General features: G+C 41.0%; 2 protein-coding genes across 5 annotated transcripts in view; one reads left to right on the top strand and one right to left on the bottom strand.

The window, feature by feature from the left end:
- prdm6 (PR domain containing 6) overlaps window positions 1-21,325 on the bottom strand; it is a 102,530-nt gene that overhangs the window by 42,954 nt on the left and 38,251 nt on the right. For all 3 annotated transcript variants that reach the window (XR_013657912.1, XM_023958809.2, XM_078952148.1), the window contains exons 5-6: window positions 18,192-18,319; window positions 3,521-3,645 (exon numbers count right to left, since the gene is read on the bottom strand). Coding sequence is in view for 2 of the 3 variants with exons in the window: in XM_023958809.2 (XP_023814577.1) it covers window positions 3,521-3,645; window positions 18,192-18,319 (253 nt within the window). In the remaining variant the exon portion in view is untranslated. The remainder of the gene's footprint in view (window positions 1-3,520; window positions 3,646-18,191; window positions 18,320-21,325) is intronic.
- On the top strand, window positions 9,509-17,385 carry LOC101163984 (GTPase IMAP family member 8). Of its 2 annotated transcripts, XM_011479679.4 has the most exons (4): window positions 9,509-9,567; window positions 9,636-9,692; window positions 13,061-13,139; window positions 14,410-17,385. In XM_011479679.4, exons 3-4 carry the CDS (start codon window positions 13,115-13,117, stop codon window positions 17,190-17,192), a joined length of 2,808 nt encoding a protein of 935 aa, XP_011477981.1. In that variant the 5' UTR covers window positions 9,509-9,567; window positions 9,636-9,692; window positions 13,061-13,114; the 3' UTR covers window positions 17,193-17,385. The 2 variants fall into 2 exon arrangements, with proteins under 2 accessions (XP_011477981.1, XP_023814576.1); XM_023958808.2 differs by lacking the exon at window positions 9,509-9,567 and having other exon boundaries at window positions 9,574-9,692.

The raw sequence follows: 21,325 nt of genomic DNA, 5'->3' as shown, positions 1-21,325 counted from the left end.
GTCCAGGGTAAAACTGACATGAATTAATCAAGCGGATGTGTTGTCTGAAGTAAAGGTACAGATGTACACATGTTTTTAAACGAGAACTAAAAAAGCTGTTTTGAATCTTTAACTGTCTTGCAGATCCCACAAAAAACTATGAAAAGTGAATCGGTTGCTTCTTTTTGGTGCTTTCAGATGAAGACGGAACAGAAAACCTAAATGCAGTTAGCAGCAACATGTCTTCAATTAGCAGCAGAGCTGCTGGCTTTCATTTGGTACCGAAGAACTAATCTCATTTGACTTAATTGGGATTTGAACAAACTTTTTTACTGCAGGGTGGAACAAAAGTAAATCTGCTGGATTTTGTTTGTCCTGCACGTGTGTGTTTGTGTGTGTGTGTGTGCGTTTGTGTAACATCGACCCTGTTGGCTTTTGTTTTTTTGACCATTGCTTGAGATCTGGACCATCTAACTTCAAAGATGACACCAAAGTCATGCCTGTCCTCTGGTGGATCCCTCGGTGGCCCTCATGATTGTTAAACTTTCCCCATGTGTTTAAAGTGCACTCCAAACTGTCAGCGTGCACGTGCGTGCCTGCATGTGTTTGTGCACCCAAAGAGGCTGCTGCAGTCCTACTATGATGAGCCATGTCATGTCAGAGTCCTTCTGTCTCTAAAACAAACCAGCTTGCGGACAAACGTCTCTAATTTCCAATCAGCGAGAGCTCATTTCAGCTCCTAATTCAATTCATTTCACAAGATCAAACTCCTCTTCGTGCATTGTCTTTTCTTCATAAACGGAGAATTTGCAAGACAGGAAGACAAAGTTCCCCTTAGATCTGCAGAAAATATGTTTGAGTGGAATTTATTCAACAGGCGGAATGAGCAGAAAACTGGAAGAGACACAAAGAAAAAGCAGAGAAAAGGAAGAAGAAGTCATTAGAGAGGAAACTGATGAGAGACGAGAAAGAACTGATGAGTGAAGGACGAGAGATGTCAGTTCACACAAAAACTTTCAACATACAGTTTACTGTAAAGATTATAAACATCTATAGCTGCGTTTCCATGACACATATTCAAAAAACTTTATCGACATTCTTCGAAAAAAACTAAATTTAGCAATAACACTGTTTCCATTGAATCCTAATCATGCAAATAAACACAAACCATTCAACTCATTCAGAAACATGTTGATGGATGTGAACAATACTTTGATTGACAGCAGATCCATTCACATTTCTGCCACGGCACTAGCGCTCATCATCATTTATTAAAGGAGACATCGGTGTCTTATTAGGGCCGTGGAGCGGCGAGCTCCTTACACGTGGGAGGGGCTACGGCTAAAGCCATTTTGGTAAATGGTGGTTGGTGATTTTACAGAGGAGCTTGGGATCCAACAATCAACTTTTGATGATCTGTGTGATGCTGTGGGACCTCTGGTGGCGCCCGACGTGTAGCGCCCAACGTCGTTGGTCGTGTGACTCATTTATTTTGAAAAAAGTTTGCACTGGAGTTTTAAGACATATGTCCATTTCGATGCGCCTCAAAACTCACCTCCTCCAAGCACGAAAACCTTTTTTGATAAATGCAAGTTTTTTTTTGTATTGTGGGTGAATTTATTATCGCAAATTTATAGTCAGTGAAAATGCAGCCAGTTTGGTAAATGGTTTATACTTATATCAGACTTTACTACCTTCTTAGAAGGCTGAACGCACCTTACAGTCACAGTCCCATTTACCCATGAACACACATTCACACACTGATGGCAGCTCTGCCGGCACAAATCCGTAGCCACCAGGAGCAATGTGGGGTTCTGTCCAAGGACACTTGGACACATGGGCATGCAGGGCCGGAACCAAACCAGCGATCTTCCCATCGCTCAACCTCTGCACCACAGCCGCCGAAAATACCAAAAGCAAACACTTGAAGTATTGTCCATTTAAGCAATAGTTATTCCTATCACTACTTTTAGACAGTATAATCTGGTTTACAGACGTGGATAAAATCATTTGTTCCACTCTGTCAATGAAAGAACACACAGTGGTCACGGACATAACATCAAACTCAAAAAACTAATCAGTGACATGAGTGGAAAATCAGATATTGTTGTTTGGCAAAAAACAATCTAATAAAACAGTCCTGGACTAAACTGAATGAACTTTTTATTCAAAACATGTTCATTTCATGTAAACACAAACGTTTAGTTTTTCTTCTTATTGTGATTTGGACAACATTTATAGCTTATCATTATTTGACGACAAATAACCAAAGCCAACGTGCTGAGCTCACAGCTGGTTCCTGCTCCTCTTTCTGCAGGTTTGGAATTTCAATAAAAAGGTGAAGGAAATGAAGAAACCTTGCTCTCTACAGTAAAGGACATCAGTTCACCAGTCAAGAAAAACCTCAATCCAAGCTTCTTCTGCCATTAGTAATAGCACCTCAGCTACAAGAACCATAATAAATAAGAAACACGTGTTTTTGATCCTTTCATTTCTAATGGCCTTCATCTCTGCTGTTCTCATTTGCCACCCTTCTGCCCCCCCTCACATTATGCCCTAGCTCCGGCACTGCTCCTGCTGGAGCAGTGCCTGAAATGACAGACGTCAATGCTGCTGACAAACAAAAACCAAAGACCAACATAGAAGGAGGTCTTTGTGTTGTAGACTATTGATCATGTTTTTGTGGAGAACTAGGGCTGCATGATATGAGAAAAAATCGCGATACGCAATATTAGTGATCAATATTGCGATGATGATATAACTTGTGATACATGAACAAATAGCAAAACATCTAAATGCATCATTTCCGTTTCACTGTAACTGTTTCATTTAAATTAGAGTCAAAACAACTCAAATTATGCTCTGAATGACTCTAGTCTAGAAGGGCTCCAAAATAAATAAATATATAAAAGAGCTCCATCCGATTGGTCAAATGCATAAATGGATCTATTTGATTCTTTAAATACTTCAAGCTGCCATATGACTGTTTTAGCACATTTATGGAAACCATTTATTGCAATTTTCCTCGACTCTTGCGATATGCATATTTCACAGATTGATATCGCGATAACAATACATTTGTGGTTTATTGTGCAGGCCTATGGAGAACTAAAAACAAAAAAGTTGGAAGATCTTTAACTGTAACAGCAACATCACTGCAAAACAAGCACAGACAAGCTGGGCTCATCTGCCTTCCTGCACTGCTGCACTTTCAAAAACAAAATCAGCCGGAGAGCATTCCAGCTGCAAAGTGTCAGAGTAAACCTACACAAAGACGTTTGGATTATCATTTTCTGCCCAATTCTATCTCAAATTACAGTAAAATAAAACAAAAAATGAAATTGAGTCAAGTCTGGATGGAAACAGCTGAAAGACCAGAGGTTAGAAAGAAGCTGAGCACAGTGACATTTTTATCTCATGTTTTCTGGTCTTATAAACATCCAATGACTTTCAAAATAAAAGAGGTCGCCTTAAAAAACTAAATTGGGATTATCATGGCGAAAACGAACAGAGAAGCATGCAAACAGCCATGTTTGCTCACAGTTTTCGTCCTGAGCGATGCACTGCAGCGGGATACCAAAGAAGGAGGTGTAGGAGTCATTGTACCAAACCAGCAGCTCCGTTCCTCTGGGAATGTCCACACACGCTCTGTAGAAGATGCAGGACCTGCAACACAACAGGGGCACAGGTCAGAGACGACACCAAAACAGCATCTGCAGAAGATCCTGATGAGCATTTAGGATGATTCAGATCTGGATCTGGATCTGGAATCTGGGCTTGTGTGTCCACAATGGTTCAGATGCAGCATTCTTCTACTTAGTTTTTCTGTGTTTAAAAAAACAAAACAGCCCAGTCTGACAAGCATGAGTCAAGCAGGAAATAGGACAGTGGATTTCCTCCTAGTTTTCAACCAAGCCAAAAGTCTCTTGATCTGCTTAAACATTTGAGTGTGTCTGTGAACAGGCCCCGCCCCCTTCTGACTGACATCTACACCTGACAAAAACAGTGATTAATCTCCAGCAACTTGTTGCTTTGTGTTTCTACCCCCTCCCCCACTTCTTTAATCATCCCCCAACTTCTTTATCACCCCTTTTCTCCCCTTTCTCTTGTACCCTTATCCCCCATCTCTAACATCCCACACTCTCCTTCTCTCTTCTTCATTTCTGTCCAGTCCAATCTATACAAACATGATTATCATAAAAAAAGTGAAGCCTCCAATACAGAAGGAATTTATACAAATATGCACCACGTGTGTCAAAGATTCATAACCCGCTATTGTAACAACAACAAATTCTGACCAACACAAGAGGCCTCCAGCTCTGGTCTGTTTGCTCAGCTGCTGGACAGGAGAAGTTAAAGGAAAAAAAGAAGGAAGGAAGAAGCCTTCGTGACTCGTTTGGGGTCCGAGCTGTGACCTAACTGTGGATTTGAACACACAACCTTCCATATTCAGCGCATACACTCTACCACTGAGCTGGTACAGTAAATGATGAAGAGTTTTGCATTAACATTTTTGCTCTAAAGTATTTGGAGAATCAGTGTTTTGTCTAAATCTTAAGTGACCACTGTCGAGTGGATGTCAGACTCGTGTTTTTTAAAGCCTCCCTCAGTGGTGAGAGTCCTGCTTCTGTGGGGGCATCAGGCAGGGGCAGCTAAACAAGAACCTCACATCTTCTTTCACATTTTTTTACAAGTGGCTCTAAAGAGTAAACAGAGTTCATAAAACAGAATAAAATGAGGTCTGGGTTGTTTTTTTTTCACTAAAACACTTGGATAGTTGAGTCTATCATGGAAATTGGGTTGTTTTCTTGAAAAATATCCTGAGTCAGACATTAGTCTGCTCACAGATCAAATGTTTCTGGTTTCAAGATTTCTCTGAACATCGGCTGAATCACTGGGCTGCCATTACATCTAATCTAACCCAAATGTTGATTTTTAGATAATTTGTCACCATGTTGGATCCTGGTCACCTCCCACACATACCTGCTGACGATCTGCTCACCTGCTCCCTATCAGCTCATCAGCCTGCAGCCTTTATCTGGACTACCTCACCCTCCAGCCGATGTCAGTCCGTCTGCGTCCTGTGGTAGAGTAAACTGACCCATGCTAAGCTCTCAAGCCAAGCTTTATGCCAAGTACCACACTTTCATCTGCACGCTGACCCACTCTGGGGTTTGCTCCTCCAGGAATTACTACAACCTTCATCTCCACCACTGTCGACCTCTTGTCCTTCCATGGGAAACCAATCAAGGTCTTCAGTCCTCGGAGCTTCCACCAGACCAGCAGCTCATCCGTTTCATCACCCACCCCAGCCACGTTTATTGCAAACCAGAACCCTCCACCACAACTGGGACTCAATGAAGACCATGTTTTCACCTCACTTCAGTTTCTGTCCTGCTTCTGGGTCCAGCCCCAGTCTAATGTAACACACCAACCTGCTGCAGATGAATCCAAATAAAGAATAACAACAAAACAAAAAAAAACTGTAAAAGACTTTTGAAAAAGATACAGAAAATACAAACGACGCAGAGAGTAAAGAAGCAAAACAGAAACGTAAAGGCAGGTACAAAGATATCAAATCTAAATGTCATGACACAACCAAGACAACTAGAACCGGTTTCCTGTCTTGACACCAGAAGAAAGCTGTCCCTCAACACCTGATAAGCTATCAAATATCATCTTTTTACAAACATTTTTATCTTCAACCTTGATCAAGAGAGACTCAACAAAAATGTCACCTAACGTCTGTCTTTGTAAATTTAAATGTTTTCAAAGGTCTTTCTAAGTAAGTGGCAGAGCAGATGGTTGACCAAAGTCTTTCAGCGCGTTACACTGACTGATTAACCAACAAGAGTTCAGAAACCCAAAACTGAACTTTACTTAGTCTGAGCTACAGGGCTTAGAATGCTGTATCAGACAAACGATGTCTGAAAGAGTAGATTATCAAAAATCAGCAGAAATCCAGGCTCCTACATTCCTACTTAAAATTAGAAAAGAAAAATCCCCCCCTTCTGCCTGAAACTGAAGGAAGCACTTTCAAAAAGCCTAAATAAGCCTTATTCAGCTGTGGGAGGGGATGAGTTACTGGCTGCGTCATTTGTTGTTAGTTACATGGCTTAGAACACCAGAAAAAAATGCCGTTTATGGTGCAGGTTCTCTTAAAAGAAAAGAAAGTTGCTAAAAGACAAAACTTTAATAAATGTAGAAACCTGGATTCACACACATTTTTTTTTAGATCGTATCCTCATTAAGACACTGACTTCAGATGAACTGAAATGATAATTTCCTATTTAGAACCTAAACTCATTTGGGTTTTGCATAATAGTGTGCAGGTAGTAGTCTTGATTTGTTTTTTTCCAAAATCAAGTCATAGTAAGTCATTATGGGGTGTACAAGCGGTGGACAGGAGGAAGAATTAAGGAGGCTGGTGGACGGATTTGTGGGGGGGGGCTGGAGAGAATCACCTGCTGCTCAACATGGACAAGACCAGGGAGATGGTGATCGACTTCAGGAGGAAGGGGACAGTCCTGCAGCATCTCTGCATCCTGGGCAGGGATGTGGAGGAGTACAAATACCTGGGAGGGACTATCGACAACAGACTGAGCTGGAGGAGCAACAGTATGTGTACCCAAAGGCCAGCAGTAGACTCCACTTCCTAAGGAAGCTGAGATCCCTTAACGTGTGCAGCAAGATGCTGGAGATCTTCTACCAGTTTGTGGTGGCCAACACCTTGTTCCCCTCCGTGGTCTGCTGGGGAAGCAGTATTGCGGTCAGTGACGCCAACAGACTGAAGAAGCTGATCAGGAAGGTGGGTTCTGTCATTGGCTGCAAACTGGAAACACTTGAAGCAGTGATGAAGAGGAGGTCACTGAACAAGATCTTATCCATCATGGACAACCCAGACCATCCTCTCCACCCTGTTCTGGACAAACAGCGGAGCTCCTTCTCTAGGAGGCTCAGACAGCTCCGCTCCAAAACTGTCAGATAACAGAAATCCTTCCTACCCAATACAATAACACTGTACAATAACTCACAGTGTAGCAGATGACTTTTGTACATTTTTGCACATTGTTACCTGTTTGTTAATTGTCTTTAAATTATACTGCCTTATTTGTTTACATTTCTGCTACATTTTTGTTCTTATATTATTGTTTTTCATATTATTCTTTTTTCTCTTTTGTTTACTGCTATGATGACGCACAAATTTCCCGCGTGTGGGATCATTAAAGTACTTCTGATTCTGATAGTAGCAAGCAAGATAAGCTATATTTGGGGTAAAATGTTTTAGATTTTTTGAGGGAAGCGTTCAGAAAGTTAGCAGTTAATTTTGAATAATGGCCAAAGTGAGAGCTTAGCTTTCTTAAAGCTTCATCAGCTGGCGGAGCGTCTCAGTTCAATGGTCTGTATTTGTTCGTGTCATGATTGTCTGATTCGTAGTTCCATTAGAAGTAAGAATAAAATCATTTTTGTTTTATCCTAAAAAATTTAGGTAAAAGTGTCAAATCTGGCCCTGTGATGACTTGTGATCTGTAAGGGGGTGTACCCGCCTTCACCTGACGGTAGCTGGGATAGGCTCCAGCAGCTCTGTGACCAGGACAGGGATAAAGCCGGTTTGGAAAATGAATAAATTGATGTAAAATCAGTGAACATGCGTTAGGAGATCATTTTCCGGATTGTAATGAGAGTTACCGACTAAAATCAAAAAAATTATTTTTCAATGACTTTTATTAAGAAACTTGTAAACAGTAAAACTGCTGTTAAAACAACAGATTTGAGCATGTTTTCAGACAAAACCATTGCTGACGCGCTGGACGGACAGCAGTATCAGGCTGGTCTAAATGCTTTGTGCACATCTAGAATGGTGAAATAAGAAAAGGAGGTTTGCATATGTCCACCGATGTTTCACCGCTCTGACTGACTGAGAGGAGAGGGTGAGGACGACTGTTTCAAAGACCCTTCAAACGAGAAAGACCGTAAAACGTTTATGAGAAGTGGTTTGAAGCAGAGAGTCGACATCAGAACAGGTCTAAAGTCTTAACCACATTTAGAAAAGGAGACAATAAAAGTGCAAAAGGAGCGAAGCATCAGAGAAAAAGTCAACTTTTTAAAGAACAAAAACTCAGAGGAACAATAACAGTATCAACATCTGCTGTCATTTCTTTAAAAATAAAACAAATCAATTTAGGATAATATTTCAACAAACCACATCAGTCTGTGTTCTTCATAATCCATAAACATTGAATCCACTGGTAAAGCAGTTAAACTGAACTATAAACAGAAACAGGAGCAGGAAAGGTTCCTGCAGATCTTTTAACTCAGGACTTCAAATCAAAGCCAACAACCTAAAGATCTGACAGTAACCAATCAGAGCTTCGTCGCTGCAAAGGAGGAGAGTGAATGCAGTGTTGGTCTTTAAACTACAAGTCCAGTGTGTCCTCACTGTGACTGGACTCAGCAGACAAACTCTCAGGTCTAGAAGATCTAAGTTCAAATGGGGATTTTCCAAGTCTGAGCAGCCGTTAGGCCAGAAATAATCGGTCTAAAATATGAAATTCAACCTGTTCTGTAAGAGGCAGCTGCAAAACATGAGAGAAAAGTTCAGACTTTCAAACAGAAAGAGCTTCAAATGTAAAGAAAAACGTTTAAAGGTTACAAAAAAAGACAACTCCAGTTGAACTAATGTGAGAGTATTTTAAATGTATGAATTCAAGTTTAAAGAGTGATGGATTTTTGTTTTTACTGCAACATTAAAACTGTTCTTGTCTTCTTGTGTTTGAGTGAAGCTTTAGATTTAGTAGCACTACAGCTCCCTGAAGAAACAAACACACAGAAATGAATGTTAAACTTAAGCGTTTGACTCCGCATTCAACCAAGTCACTGCTGAAAGTTTTATTTCATTTTTCAAGCATGAAAGTGACCAAAACCAAAAAGAGAAGCAGGAATCTTCTGAGTGAGCTGAACACTGAAAAAAGCTGAAACCATAAAACACAGTGCAGATCTTCCAAAGAAGATCTCTTAGACGTGCTTCGGAGTTTCAAAGCATTCAAGAGTCTGAAACAGAAGAAAAGGATCTAAGATCTAAGAAGTATCTCCTTGAGAGATTCTTGTGGTTCCTGAGATGACGACACAAAGCCGCTCCAGTGGACAGAAACTGAGAATAAAGTATAATTTAGGAAAATGTTCAGAAATGAACTGTTTTTTACTTCTTTGAGTATAACATGACAGCAGGAAGGCTGAAGACAAAACCTGATTCCCCTGTACTAAGTTTCTGTGCATTGATGGGTTCATATGACTGATTCCAATCAGTCCATAGAAACACGTTAAGTCAACAAGCCTCCAGCTCATTTCCCCATCAGAGCGTGACCCCACGCAGCATCTGCACCAGGCGGGTCCAGGATTCCACATTCTTCATGTCAAATGAGCGTAAAAAATGCAGAGAATCCCAATGCATAGATTCATGTGCATTTTCCTCATACCTGAATGCAGAGCGACTTCCCGATTGTGCTGATATAAGTCTGGTGAGGCGCGATGCGTTTGGATGTCGGTCAGACGGCAGATCGTCAGAGGAGAGCTGCAGAGTCCGAGTCTGTGAGTCCTTCATGAAGTCGTGACGGCATTCTAACTCTGAGTAACCCTGACTTTTCTTTGCTCCTCAGGTGAGAAGGAGCTACAGGGCCGCAGACTTTCTCTACAAGCCTTTCAATTGGTGACACGTAAGTTTTACATCATTGTATCTGCTAATGTCGAGCATGGATTTATTAAAAATGCTAAGTGGATTGAAGAAAAATAACTTGTATTTCAAGGTTATTTTATTTCTAAAATTTGATCACATTTTGGTTTAGCTGAAATGTATTCTCATATTTGCTGGATGTCTGTACATGTTCCTATTTGTTCATATACTTAACTAATCTGGTCGTATTTGTTTAGTTAAACAAATATGACCAGATGCGCAGGTGTACAACAACAACAAAAAACAAGTCAAGTGGAACAAAAACACAAAAAAAGATACAATCATCCATGAGAATAACACATAAACAATAAATCAGGGGTAAAACTTTTGAATTAGCCTATAAAAACAAACAGAAACTCAATTCAAAACAGCACAATGAAAAACATTAATAAATAACTAACAGAGAACTAAATTATTAGACCTAGAAGATTTAAACTGGAAAAATGTTTTTTTTTCTGTATTATTGATGTTATCGTGCGAGTGAAACTGGATTTAGAGATGACATGAAAACAATCATAGGATGATGATGCCAGAGGATAAATTAGCACATGTCTATATCAAATTTGATCCGGTTTTGTGGGAATGAAAGCAGAGTTTGCAGATCTTTGCACCAAAATCATGTAATTCATCTATTTCCCAGCTCACCTGTGTCCGTTTTCATCATGCTAATGGGAAAAGAAGACTTCTTTGAAAGGAAGATGAGGACAACAAATGATTTATGTTGGGGAGCAGTAATGAAAATAAAAAATAATTTTAATGTATCATGAAATATTCTTAAAAACATGTTTAATTTGATCAAAATTTTATAAAAAAAAGTACTTTTAAAGTTTTTTATTGATCCACAATTTACTAAATCGATAAATAACTGAAGCTCAACAGATGGAAAAGATTATCTCTACTACATAGTGATACTGAGTGATAAAGATAAACTGGTTTCTACCAATGACGCAGAAAGCAGCACGTCCGCATACCTGCAATCTCTGTAATCACACAAAATAATGAAAAGCGCAGTGAAATCAAAGATTGTTCATGTGCTTCAGAACATTTTGTTTATAATAGCAAGCAACTGTTTCAGAAAGAATTCAGAGTCAGACAGAACCACAGAGAGCTCGCTTTGGTGACTAAACCCTGCAGGTAAACTTCAAAAGCGATTCAAGTAAATATTCATATATATATATATATATATATATATATATATATATATATATATATATATATATATATAACTGTGTTTTTGTTCAGTCTGGATCTGTGGGTTCATTCTTAATAAAGAATTTATGCATTTTATTTGTGCAATTTAAAGCTATTTGGCTTAACCTTGGTGAAAAAGTCAATGTTCCTCCATCAAGGTGGGTCACTTTTAGTGGTAATCTCTATCATTGCTAACAATTCCTTGCAGCTCAAACAACAGGTTTTGGTTTAGTTGACCTCTAAAGTGTTCATGAAACTGATGAATACAAACACCAACTGGTTTTGACACCATTCTCAAATCAGACTTTTCCAGCGAAAAGAGACCATTTTAAGAGTTTTACTTTGCTCTTGATCGGTTTGTGGGTCAAAAGATCCTCATTTGAGCCTATAGCAAGACGACCACAAACATAAAGACATTCCTCTTGGCTTAGAGATGACCAAATCCTAACCTACGGGCAACAAGAACGGGGACCAGGACCAGACCGGGTTACGTGGTTGACAGCAGATCAACCTGCAGGGCCAGAAGTGAGACTATGACCTTTCTCCTCATTTAAAATGACAGACTTTCTTTATCCCGATGGGGGGAACTAAAGCGTGACATACTGTTTGTCTTTATCAGATGACAGCTGAACTTCCACCTCAACTTATCTGTGTTTTTGTGATTGGATCTCTTGTTATCTGAGCTGCTGATTAAAATCTATCAGATCTTCAGTCTGCCCTAACCTGCTCCACCACATTGGTTCTGGAGAATTGAAAACGAAAGAACAAATGCAGAAGACAAAGGAGAACTGTTGGAATGAAAGCTGTGAAGAAACAGATCCGCTCAAAAAATACTAAACTCAATTTCAAATATTGTAAGTTGATGTATTCTACCAATAGCAAAACAATATCCAGTTCAGCATATTTTACTGCCAATGAGCACAGCTGAGCCAGTCTGGACGCATCTGATACTAGAAGATAAGTGGCCTTGGTTCTAGTTTAGATGGAAAACCGCTATGGACTACCACTGCCACCACATGGTTCCATGTGCTGTCGCCTTAACCCTTTGACACCAGAGATGTCTTCAGCGACATCAAAATAACACAACTCTTCTACTGTTTACGCCAGGGGTGTCCAAACCCAGGCCTCGGGAGCTGGTGTCCTGCTGGTTTTCCAGAAACCCTGCCTTATTTGCTGCTGATTACCTTGTCAGGTGTGTTTAGCCAATAAGGAGCTTCAATGGCAGGTTGGTTGGAAAACATGTAGGACACCGGCCCTCGAGGCCTGGATTTGGGGACCCCTGGTTTACGCAATCACTGTGAATTTGCTCATTCTGACGCGGACCAACTTGGCTTTGCACCGATGTGTTGCACTTTGGAAAAAGTGAAGTGTTCCGTAAGAGCTCAAAGCTGCTTTTCTCTGCAACAGAATCAAGTGATTTATGTTGCTTCCATAAACACTTTACTACTGTAAAGTGTTGCATTTCAGCACAAGACTGCTTTAATCAGCTTCACAATCCACTGGAATTGCCGTAGTTCCAGTGGGTGGGGAAAGACTTCTGTCAAAAAACTGCAGGTAAATCCTACATGCAACTCACTGTCAGGGTTCCTGTGGTGAAACAGAAACCAAAAGAAGAAACAAAAACGGGCGAGTCCTAAAACACAGTCCTGAGAGGCTTTTGTACGTTGCTCCTTCAGCTCCTTCAGTGGTCGTCTTTAACAGCTCTTTAGTGGAAGTTGTAGAAGAAACAATCAAGCAACTTTATGCACCAAATTAAAAAAAGAAAGAAAAAGAAACAATCAACATCATGAAAAGAAAAAACACCACACGCTTTATGATACTCTCCAGCATGATGAGCACAGTTACTCAAACGGTTTTAGGAAGGGTTGGTCACGGTCTAGGATGGTAAAGTGCCAGAAAGGTTCCGTCTAGCATCTCCTCTAATCATGGCAGATGGTGTTAACCCTTCCACCTCTGTTCCAATTCCTTTTGGGCCATCATGGCTTAAAGTACAGTGTAGAGAGCAAAACTGACATTTTCTCCTCTGATCACAGCACTTTCATGATCCTGTGACGGCACACAATTGCAGCTTTGCATTTTGAAAGTCTCATTTCGTCATAGTGTGATTGCATGGCAAATTCAGTTCAGTAAGCTGAACTTGTGCTTCCATTAATCCATCAGGTACCAACGCATCTGTGCCACAGCTATAGCGATCAGCCGCCATTACAGGACGCCATGGCAGCAGGAGCTTTAGCACACGGTGAGTCTCATTGATTCTCATCAACTAGATTTTCAAACAACAGAATATATTGAGGTCCCTCTCCCTCCAGAGAATGTAATTACCCCAGAGTATGTTTGACCCCAATGTCTGGCACAGTAATATTTTGCCTCATAGGACAGATCATAGCTGAAACCATTCAGTCTATAGCAGTGGTCCCCAACCCATTTCAAGTCACAGACCTGTTTAATGTCAGACAATAATTTGAGTAGTGAGAGGATGGCATCTGATGAATCTATTAAACCGCATATCCAGATCATGACAGAAAGAAGTCACATTCAGTGACGGTTGGCCTGCAGACGTTTAAGCGGCATGCTCACTGTATTTTCTGCACTAAAGGGCGCACTGGATTATAAACCTGTTTTCCAATGTCTATCTACATCAGTTAAGGGGGTTGGAGGTTTTGTGTGTCTGTGCACGTGTGTGCGTGGGGTGGGGTTATATCTTATAGTATTGTGCTTTCTTTTTTATATATATTTTGGTGTACAGCACTTTGTGTAACCTTTTGTATGAAAAGTGCTAAATACATAAGGATAGATAGATAGATAGATAGATAGATAGATAGATAGATGGATGGATGGATGGATGGATGGATGGATGGATGGATGGATGGATGGATGGATAGATAGATAGATAGATAGATAGATAGATAGATAGATAGATAGATAGATAGATAGATAGATAGATAGATAGATAGATAGATAGATAGATAGATAGATAGATTGATATATTTATAAGACCCAAATGGTCTTATTAAATGGTCCATTATTATTAAATGGTCCATTTTTGAACTTAAGTCATATATAAGGCGCATTTAGCGAGAAATTAGTCACAGATGATTCCATCAGTCAATAAGACTTGATTAACTGTGTTCACAGAACTTCTTTGCAGCATGCTTCACAATAGCTTCATTAGAAATGTTAGCTGCGTTGGCGTATTCACAATACTTGTAACTCCCAACCTTAATAGTAACACATAAAAGAAACAGATTGCCGTTTTAACAGAGTGTTGTGTACCTTTTAATTACTTCGACATCAGTAAACACGACCAAAATGAAGTCATATTTAAGATTATAATCCAGAATATGAACCGCACTATTGTTGTTTTTTTTTAAAGTAATTAGGTCTTTAAAGTACAGTAAAGTAATTCATTGGACTGTTTAGAAAATGTCTTTTAAACATAAATAACTTGTACATTACATAAGTGTTCGAGAAAACGTCTATAATGTTCCTCTGCTGTTGTTCTTTCGCAGCGCCGGAACTTCGAGTTCTCTTGTTTGGAAAGAGCCAAAATAAAAAGAACATGCTGTCTAACCTCATCACAGGAAAAAAAGATTTCTTTTTATCAAAACTGTCTCCAAACACCACAATCACTAAAGGATTGTTTCAAAACACTAACGTAACTGTGGTCAACACTGCCGACATCTTCAGTCAGTCACAGGAAAAAGTGAAGCACGAGATGAAAAAGTGCGTGGCTCTCTGCCCGCCAGGACCTAACATCCTGCTGCTGATGGTGAAGCCCCATGACTTTAACGAGGACGACAGACAACGCCTCAAATTCATCCAGAGTTTCTTCGGACCCGAAGCCGGGAAGCACTCCATAGTGATCTTTTTGAACAAGGAGGAGCCAAAGACCCCATCCATTAACAAGCTGAAGCAAGACTGTGGAGGAAGGATGCAGATAGTCCACTTTGACAGGCAAGATCTTCTCAATAAGGACATTAAAGAGCTCATGGACAAGATGACGGCGATTGTAAGCAACACCAGACAAAGCCATCTGAACTTCTCAGAGGGACTTGAAACCAATAAAAGAACATCTGCAACCTTTCAACCCCCTCTGAACATAGTGCTTTGTGGGAGACATGGAATTTGGAAGAGTTCAGTTGCCGACGTGATTATGGGAAAAAACAATCAACAAGCCCTTGACACAAGGCATGCCAAGAGAGAGGCAGAAGTGTCCGGACGCCTGGTGTCTCTTATCGAGATGTCTGCCTTGTATGGGAACAGCCCTCAAGTAACCGGTAAGATCACACAAGCCTCTTTATCTCTCTGGAATCCTGAAGGTGTCCATGCCTTCGTCATGGTTCTACCTGTGGAAAGCATCAGCGATAAAGACAAGAAGGAGCTGGAGGTGCTCCAGGAAATCTTCGGCTCTCAGTTCAAGGCCTTCACCGTCATTCTTTTTGCTGTGGAGTCAGACCCAGCAGATGCAGAGGTGGTTAGCTCCATGACAGAAAACAAGAAGATCCAGGAGCTCCGTCAGAGCTGGCCGGGTCAGTACATGGTCTTCAACGTCAAAGACAAGCAGCAGGTTTCTGGTTTACTCAGCCTCGTGGAGAAGATTTCGGCTGTGGGATCTCAGTCATTTAGAAGAGAAATGATGATAAAACCACGAACAATTCAAAAACAAGACATCCAGATGACAACGACTGATGGAAAACTGAAGCCTGAACCTCTGAGGATAGTGATGGTTGGGAAGACCGGCTGCGGGAAGAGCGCAACTGGAAACACGATTTTGGGGAAAAACTGTTTTAACTCCAAACCTAGTATGAAATCTGTGACCACCCTCTGTAAAAAACAGAGTGCGGAGGTCGACGGGAGGATGGTTTCTGTGGTTGACACGCCTGGTCTGTACGACACCAATCTGTCCAACGATGAAGTGAAGCAAGAGATGGTGAAGTGCATCAGCCTGATGGCTCCTGGACCTCATGTCTTCCTGCTGGTGGTGCAGGTCGGTCGCTTCACGCAGGAAGAAAGAGACACCGTGGATCTTATTAGAGAGTTCTTCGGCAAGAACTCAGTCCATTTTATCATCCTGGTTTTCACCAGAGGAGATGATCTTCAGGATCAAACAATTGAGAGCTACATAGAGGAAGCCAATGACAAATTCATGAAGGAGCTGATTGAATCCTGTGGAGGACGGTACCACGTTCTCAACAACAAAGATCAGAAGAACCACCAACAGGTCGCTGCACTTCTGAATAAGATCGACACAATGGTGAAGAAAAACGGTGCCAGCTGCTACACATCAGAAATGTTCCAGGAGGCCGAGAGAGCCATCCAAAAGGAGGTGCAGAGGATCCTGAAGGAAAAGGAGGAGGAGATGCAGAGAGAGAAGGAGAAACTGCAGAAAGAGTTTGAGAAGGAAATCGAAGCAAAGAAGATGAAGATCCAGGAAGAAAGAACGGAGAAAGAGAAAGCGCTCAGAGAGAAGGAAGAGTACATCAAACAACAGGAGCAGAAAAAAAAGAAAGAGGAGGAGGAAAGAGAAAAGGAGGATAAAAATCAGAAAATCAAAGAGCAACATCTGCGGAGAGAGTGGAGCCAAAAACTAAAATCTCTGGAGGAGAAAATGAAATCAGAACTGGAGAGAAATGCAGTTTCTGACAAAGACATAATAACGTATAAAGAAGAGCTGCAGCAAGAACGGGAATCCTGGGAAAGAGAACGCAAACAGTGGTGGCAGAAACGAAAAGAAGAAGAGCAACAGAGGCAGGAGCAGGAGAGGGCCCAGCTCCAGAAGCTCAAAGAAGAATACGACAGAGAAAGAAGTGACTATGAAATCAAACGAAGAGAAGAAGACAAAATCAGAAAAGCTCAGGAGGAGAAGGAACTGAGAGAGACGCAGGAAAGCTACCTGAAAAAAATGGAGGAGATCAAGGAGAGAAATGAAGAGGAGGCCAGGAAGCAAGCTGAGGAGTTTAACGAGTTCAAAGAAAAATACGTGAAAGACTTTACTGCGCTCATGGCTAAACATGACAAAGAGATCGAGGAACTGAAGGAGAAGGAGCAGAAGAAGAACAAGATCATTCTGAAAAACCTTATCAAGGACAAAACGTACAAGAAGCAGTACGAGCTCCTGAAGAAAAAACAAGATGAAGAAAAAAGTGACCTCCAGGAAAAACTTTCTCAAGTGGACGAGGAAGCTCGGAATGAAGCCACAAGTCAACTTCAGGTGAAGCATGACGAAGAACTCAACGAGTGGATTGAAAAACAGATGCAGAGCGCTTCAGACAAGAACTGTACTATTCTATGAGATGTGCTGCTTTTGCTTTTAGCTAACATTGCTTTCATTTAAAATGACACAATGGATTAATCATGTTTCTGGTTTAACTATTTTGGTTTGATTATATCAGTTTTCCATCTAATGCTCATTTGATTTGGATCTAAAACTTTTTCACTCTGTCTACATTTGTGTGAACAATAATAAAAAACTGCTTTCAATAAAATGTTGGTCTTAATTAAACTTTTAGGGTAAAAAAAAAACTTTATAGAACTTTTATAAAGAATTAATTATCAAAACATTTTGAATTATTTCATTGCAGCAAATGTTTATTTAAAAAATTAAAACAAATAAAGTTTTGAAAATGATCAAAACTATTTCCACCAGGGATCAAGTTTTCGTGAAAGCATCGATTTGGAAATGAGCAGGAAAAGCCCTTCTGCTGCCCCTAGTGGAATTATGATGAACTACAGGACAGAAAACATGCCATCTTTTATACTATGGGTATTTAGGGACAGTTTGGATCATGCGGATGAGGTAGGGGTGTCAAAAATATGCGTTTCAAATTTGATGCAAATGGTAGAATTCCCTACAATAATCATGGGGGACCATAAATAACGCAGGATAAAGGAGGATTGTAGATGTTATTAGCGTGTAAAACTCCTCACTACACACTTTATACACTTTTTTCAGATATTTCCACACTTTTCTCTATTGTTTAAATTCTCAAAGTTCAAAACTTATAGATAAAGAAGTCCAGTATTATAGAATGAAAAAAAAAAGACCTGATCGCCATGAAGATTTATGTAAGTCTGACAAGCTGGACTTGGCACTTCGCTGTACAGGAGATGCGGCCAATCAGGACGCAGAAAGCAGTGTTTTGTTAAATGAACACAACAATAAGAATAAAAACTGAAAAAAACATGCATAGCCGCGGTGAAATAAATTTGTGAAACAGACGGCAAAAGGGGAACATCTCTTTTTTCCAAATGGACAATTGTTTTGTTCAGAAAGTGAAGCCTGGATCCTCACCTGTACTGCACCACCATCATGTTCTGCTCTCCGCAGTGTCTGGCGCAGCGGATGTACCTCATCCAACTGGACTTACTGGGATCATTTCCATCGATAAAGTGCAGTAAAGTTCCCTCTGCGTCATAAATCTGAAAGACAAAAAGGGAAGGTTTGTTTTTTACAGAAAAGATCTGCTGTGAATTGAATCGGTTAGTTCAAAAGGGGCCCAAGTCCAAGAGGTTTGTTTTTCCAGGAAGTGATTTTATTTGCATAGCTTAAAGGAGGCTACACCAAATGATTAATACTTTACCCAGATGTAGCACCAGTTCATAGCTTACAAATGTTATAATATGAAGCACCTCACTTTTATAATTTCAGAGGACTAGCAAACTAAAGTCTCTGGACTTCGGCCCTTCTTGAATTAAACAGGGGTGCTGCCATATTGGATAACTAGTGCTGCCATCTGTGGGGTAAAGCTAAACCCATGCAAGAGAGGCCCAAGTCCAGGAATTTTGCACTTAATGCATTTTAAATGTCAAGCATAACCAATACATTACAATGGACTTGGGACTTTTTTGCACATAATCAGATAGCTTTTCCCTTGAAGACCATAGAACAGATAATATCTCTATTTTGACTGAGAGACTCTGGTGGTTGTGAGGTAATTTTGAGAAGTGTTTGTGTTTGTTTTGTTTCTTGTTTTTCTCCTCTTCCTTTTTCTTTTCTTATTTAAGGTTCTAACAATTTGTGGGTAGATGTGATGTTTGTATTCAGGGTTGGGGAAATAAGCCTTGGCTTCACCCAACACCTTTTTCGGTTAATTTTGTTCAATGTTTATGTTGTTTTTTTCAATGTTTATGTTGACATTGTTCAGTTTCAATGCTTATGTTGATGTTTTTTTTAAGTTTGTTTGTTTAACACAACCAAAATAAATATCTATAAAAAAAAATGTGTGGACTTGGGCCCCTTTTGAATTCACCGATTCAATTGTAATAAAATGATTATTCTCTTTAATCCCTCTGAGATTTTTTAGCTAAATTAGAATCTTTCAAGTTTGTAAGTTTCTTTTATTCTTTCATTCTCTCCAGCATTCACATTTTCACCGACAAACTGCTGCTACACTTCACAGCATGATTTACTGTATAATAACATGAAGGTCCACTCCAACCATCTCCTCCAAGATGAGTTCAGATCTCCAGGTGAGGTTTCCACAGCTCTCTGCAGCCACACAGATCTACAAACTCGACGTCAGACACACAGATATGAACTCCTCACTCCTCACACTCGCTTCCTCTTCAGCTCTTCAACTTAGGAGAAGTAAGCATACTGTTAACAGGAGGATTCACTACGCTAAATTTATAGGGAGAGGTGGAGGGGAGGGCAAGCTGAAAATATACAACCTTCAGAGGCACTGGGGTTCGCCCCTCATCATTTACGCACAGCGGCTGGGTGAAGTGTAAAACTGCATGTAGTGTGAGAGTATTTATGGCAGAGCTAAGCTAAATATATACTTTTCTGCAGATTAATACCAGAAATGTGTGATGATGTGTTTCCTTAAGAACACGTGAAAGGGTAAAGATGACTTCAGGAGAGACACATAAATCCAGGTGATCTGAGAGACTCTTCTCCTCGTCCAGCAGAGCTGTGGTTGCAGCGATAAACAGAACACGGATCACCAGGGGCGGCTCCAGGATTCTGTCTCTGCGGTAGCTTCAGGGGTGCTAAGTGACTGTAAGGAGTACCTCATTCGTTTTTACGTAAAATTCAATTTCCAAGAAAGAAAGTAAGAGAAACGCAGATTCATACGACGCTATAATTAATTCCAGATTTACATTTATTGTCTTGTCGATAGATTGCACTTTTAAAATGTGTTAACTGTCAAAGTCTGAAGACAGAGAAGGAGATGTTGATGAAGTGTCGTAAAAAAACAAACAAACAGTAATTTCTTTAATGGGAGCTGTTGAGAGTCTATGGGGGTACCGGCGTCAAACGCCTCTCCAAATTTGCTGCAAGAGCAAAAAAACGTAATTTTTGATGGCCAAAACACCGTTCTTTACACCACTTTTCATGATGATTTACGATACTTTTTGCTTGCCATAGCTCAACGCCTGTCCAAAAATGTGTTTATAAGGTTGACACCCCAGCCGCGTGTGGGAGGAGTTACCACCAAATGTTTTCAGCCTAAACGCTACAGTGAGCGGTGTCTGTGTCTCTCATTCCAATGCATGGCGGACACGGAGGATGTGACGTATTGTGAAGGTTTTGGCTGGTGAGGCAGATTTACAAACAACTGAGAGGCCTAAACAGGTAATTTTAGAATTGGAGAACATTTTATGTACCACCCATCATATTTCAAATTATCCACAAACAAAATACTAAGGGGGGTGGGGGGACTGTCCACACACATACTCTTAAGTGTTACAAACATACCTGTTGGCTCCAAAAACTTTCACATACAATCATGTCAACACAACTACAGTTCACGCACACATATGCATACAAACCAACATACGTAAAGCCTTTCATTCTGTCCCACATACTATTTGTGCAAAGGTGAGCTGATACCTCTGCTCAGGTGGGTCTTTATGTTCTACTGAGGAGGATGATGGAATGCAAAAAGAGGGAGAGTGCACGGCTGTCCCTACAACAAGACCCCCGCTGAAGCTATAGCGGTAGCCAGGGCCCCCCGACAATGGTATGGTATAGCAGATAGAGGGAATCTGCCCGCAATGCAGTCAGACACCCAGACCAGGGCTAGCAAAACCGCCCCACGGCCCCCAACGCCAAAGAGCAGAGAGGCATAGGAGCACGGAGAGTGCGGGCCCCAGCCCTCCCCAGCTGGGCCCTCCGTCCCGCCAGTGGGCCCAGCACTGGACCCCACCCCTGGACAGCCTGCCAGCTCCAGGCGAGCCGCCCACCACTTCCCAGGAGTTCCGGGCACCCACCCTCCCCAACCCCAGGAACGAGCCAGGGCCCCCCAAGGGAGACCCACCCCATACTCCAGGCAAACACCCTCTCAGCACGCGGGATGTCGGGAGAGAGCAAGGCAGGGGTCGCCCACCTCCGCCCATAAGGAAGTGGGGGTCCCTGAGGGGCATAGTGAACATTGCCCGGCCAGGCTCACCCACAGTTGGAATCTTAGAGGGGGCCAACGC

Source organism: Oryzias latipes, chromosome 9 (genome assembly GCF_053564925.1).
Source record: "Oryzias latipes strain Hd-rR chromosome 9, Olatipes_Hd-rR_3.1".
Taxonomy (NCBI): Eukaryota; Metazoa; Chordata; class Actinopteri; order Beloniformes; family Adrianichthyidae; genus Oryzias; species Oryzias latipes.
The sequence above is the reverse complement of the archived record's forward strand: the minus strand, read 5'-3'. Positions and strand labels throughout refer to the sequence as shown.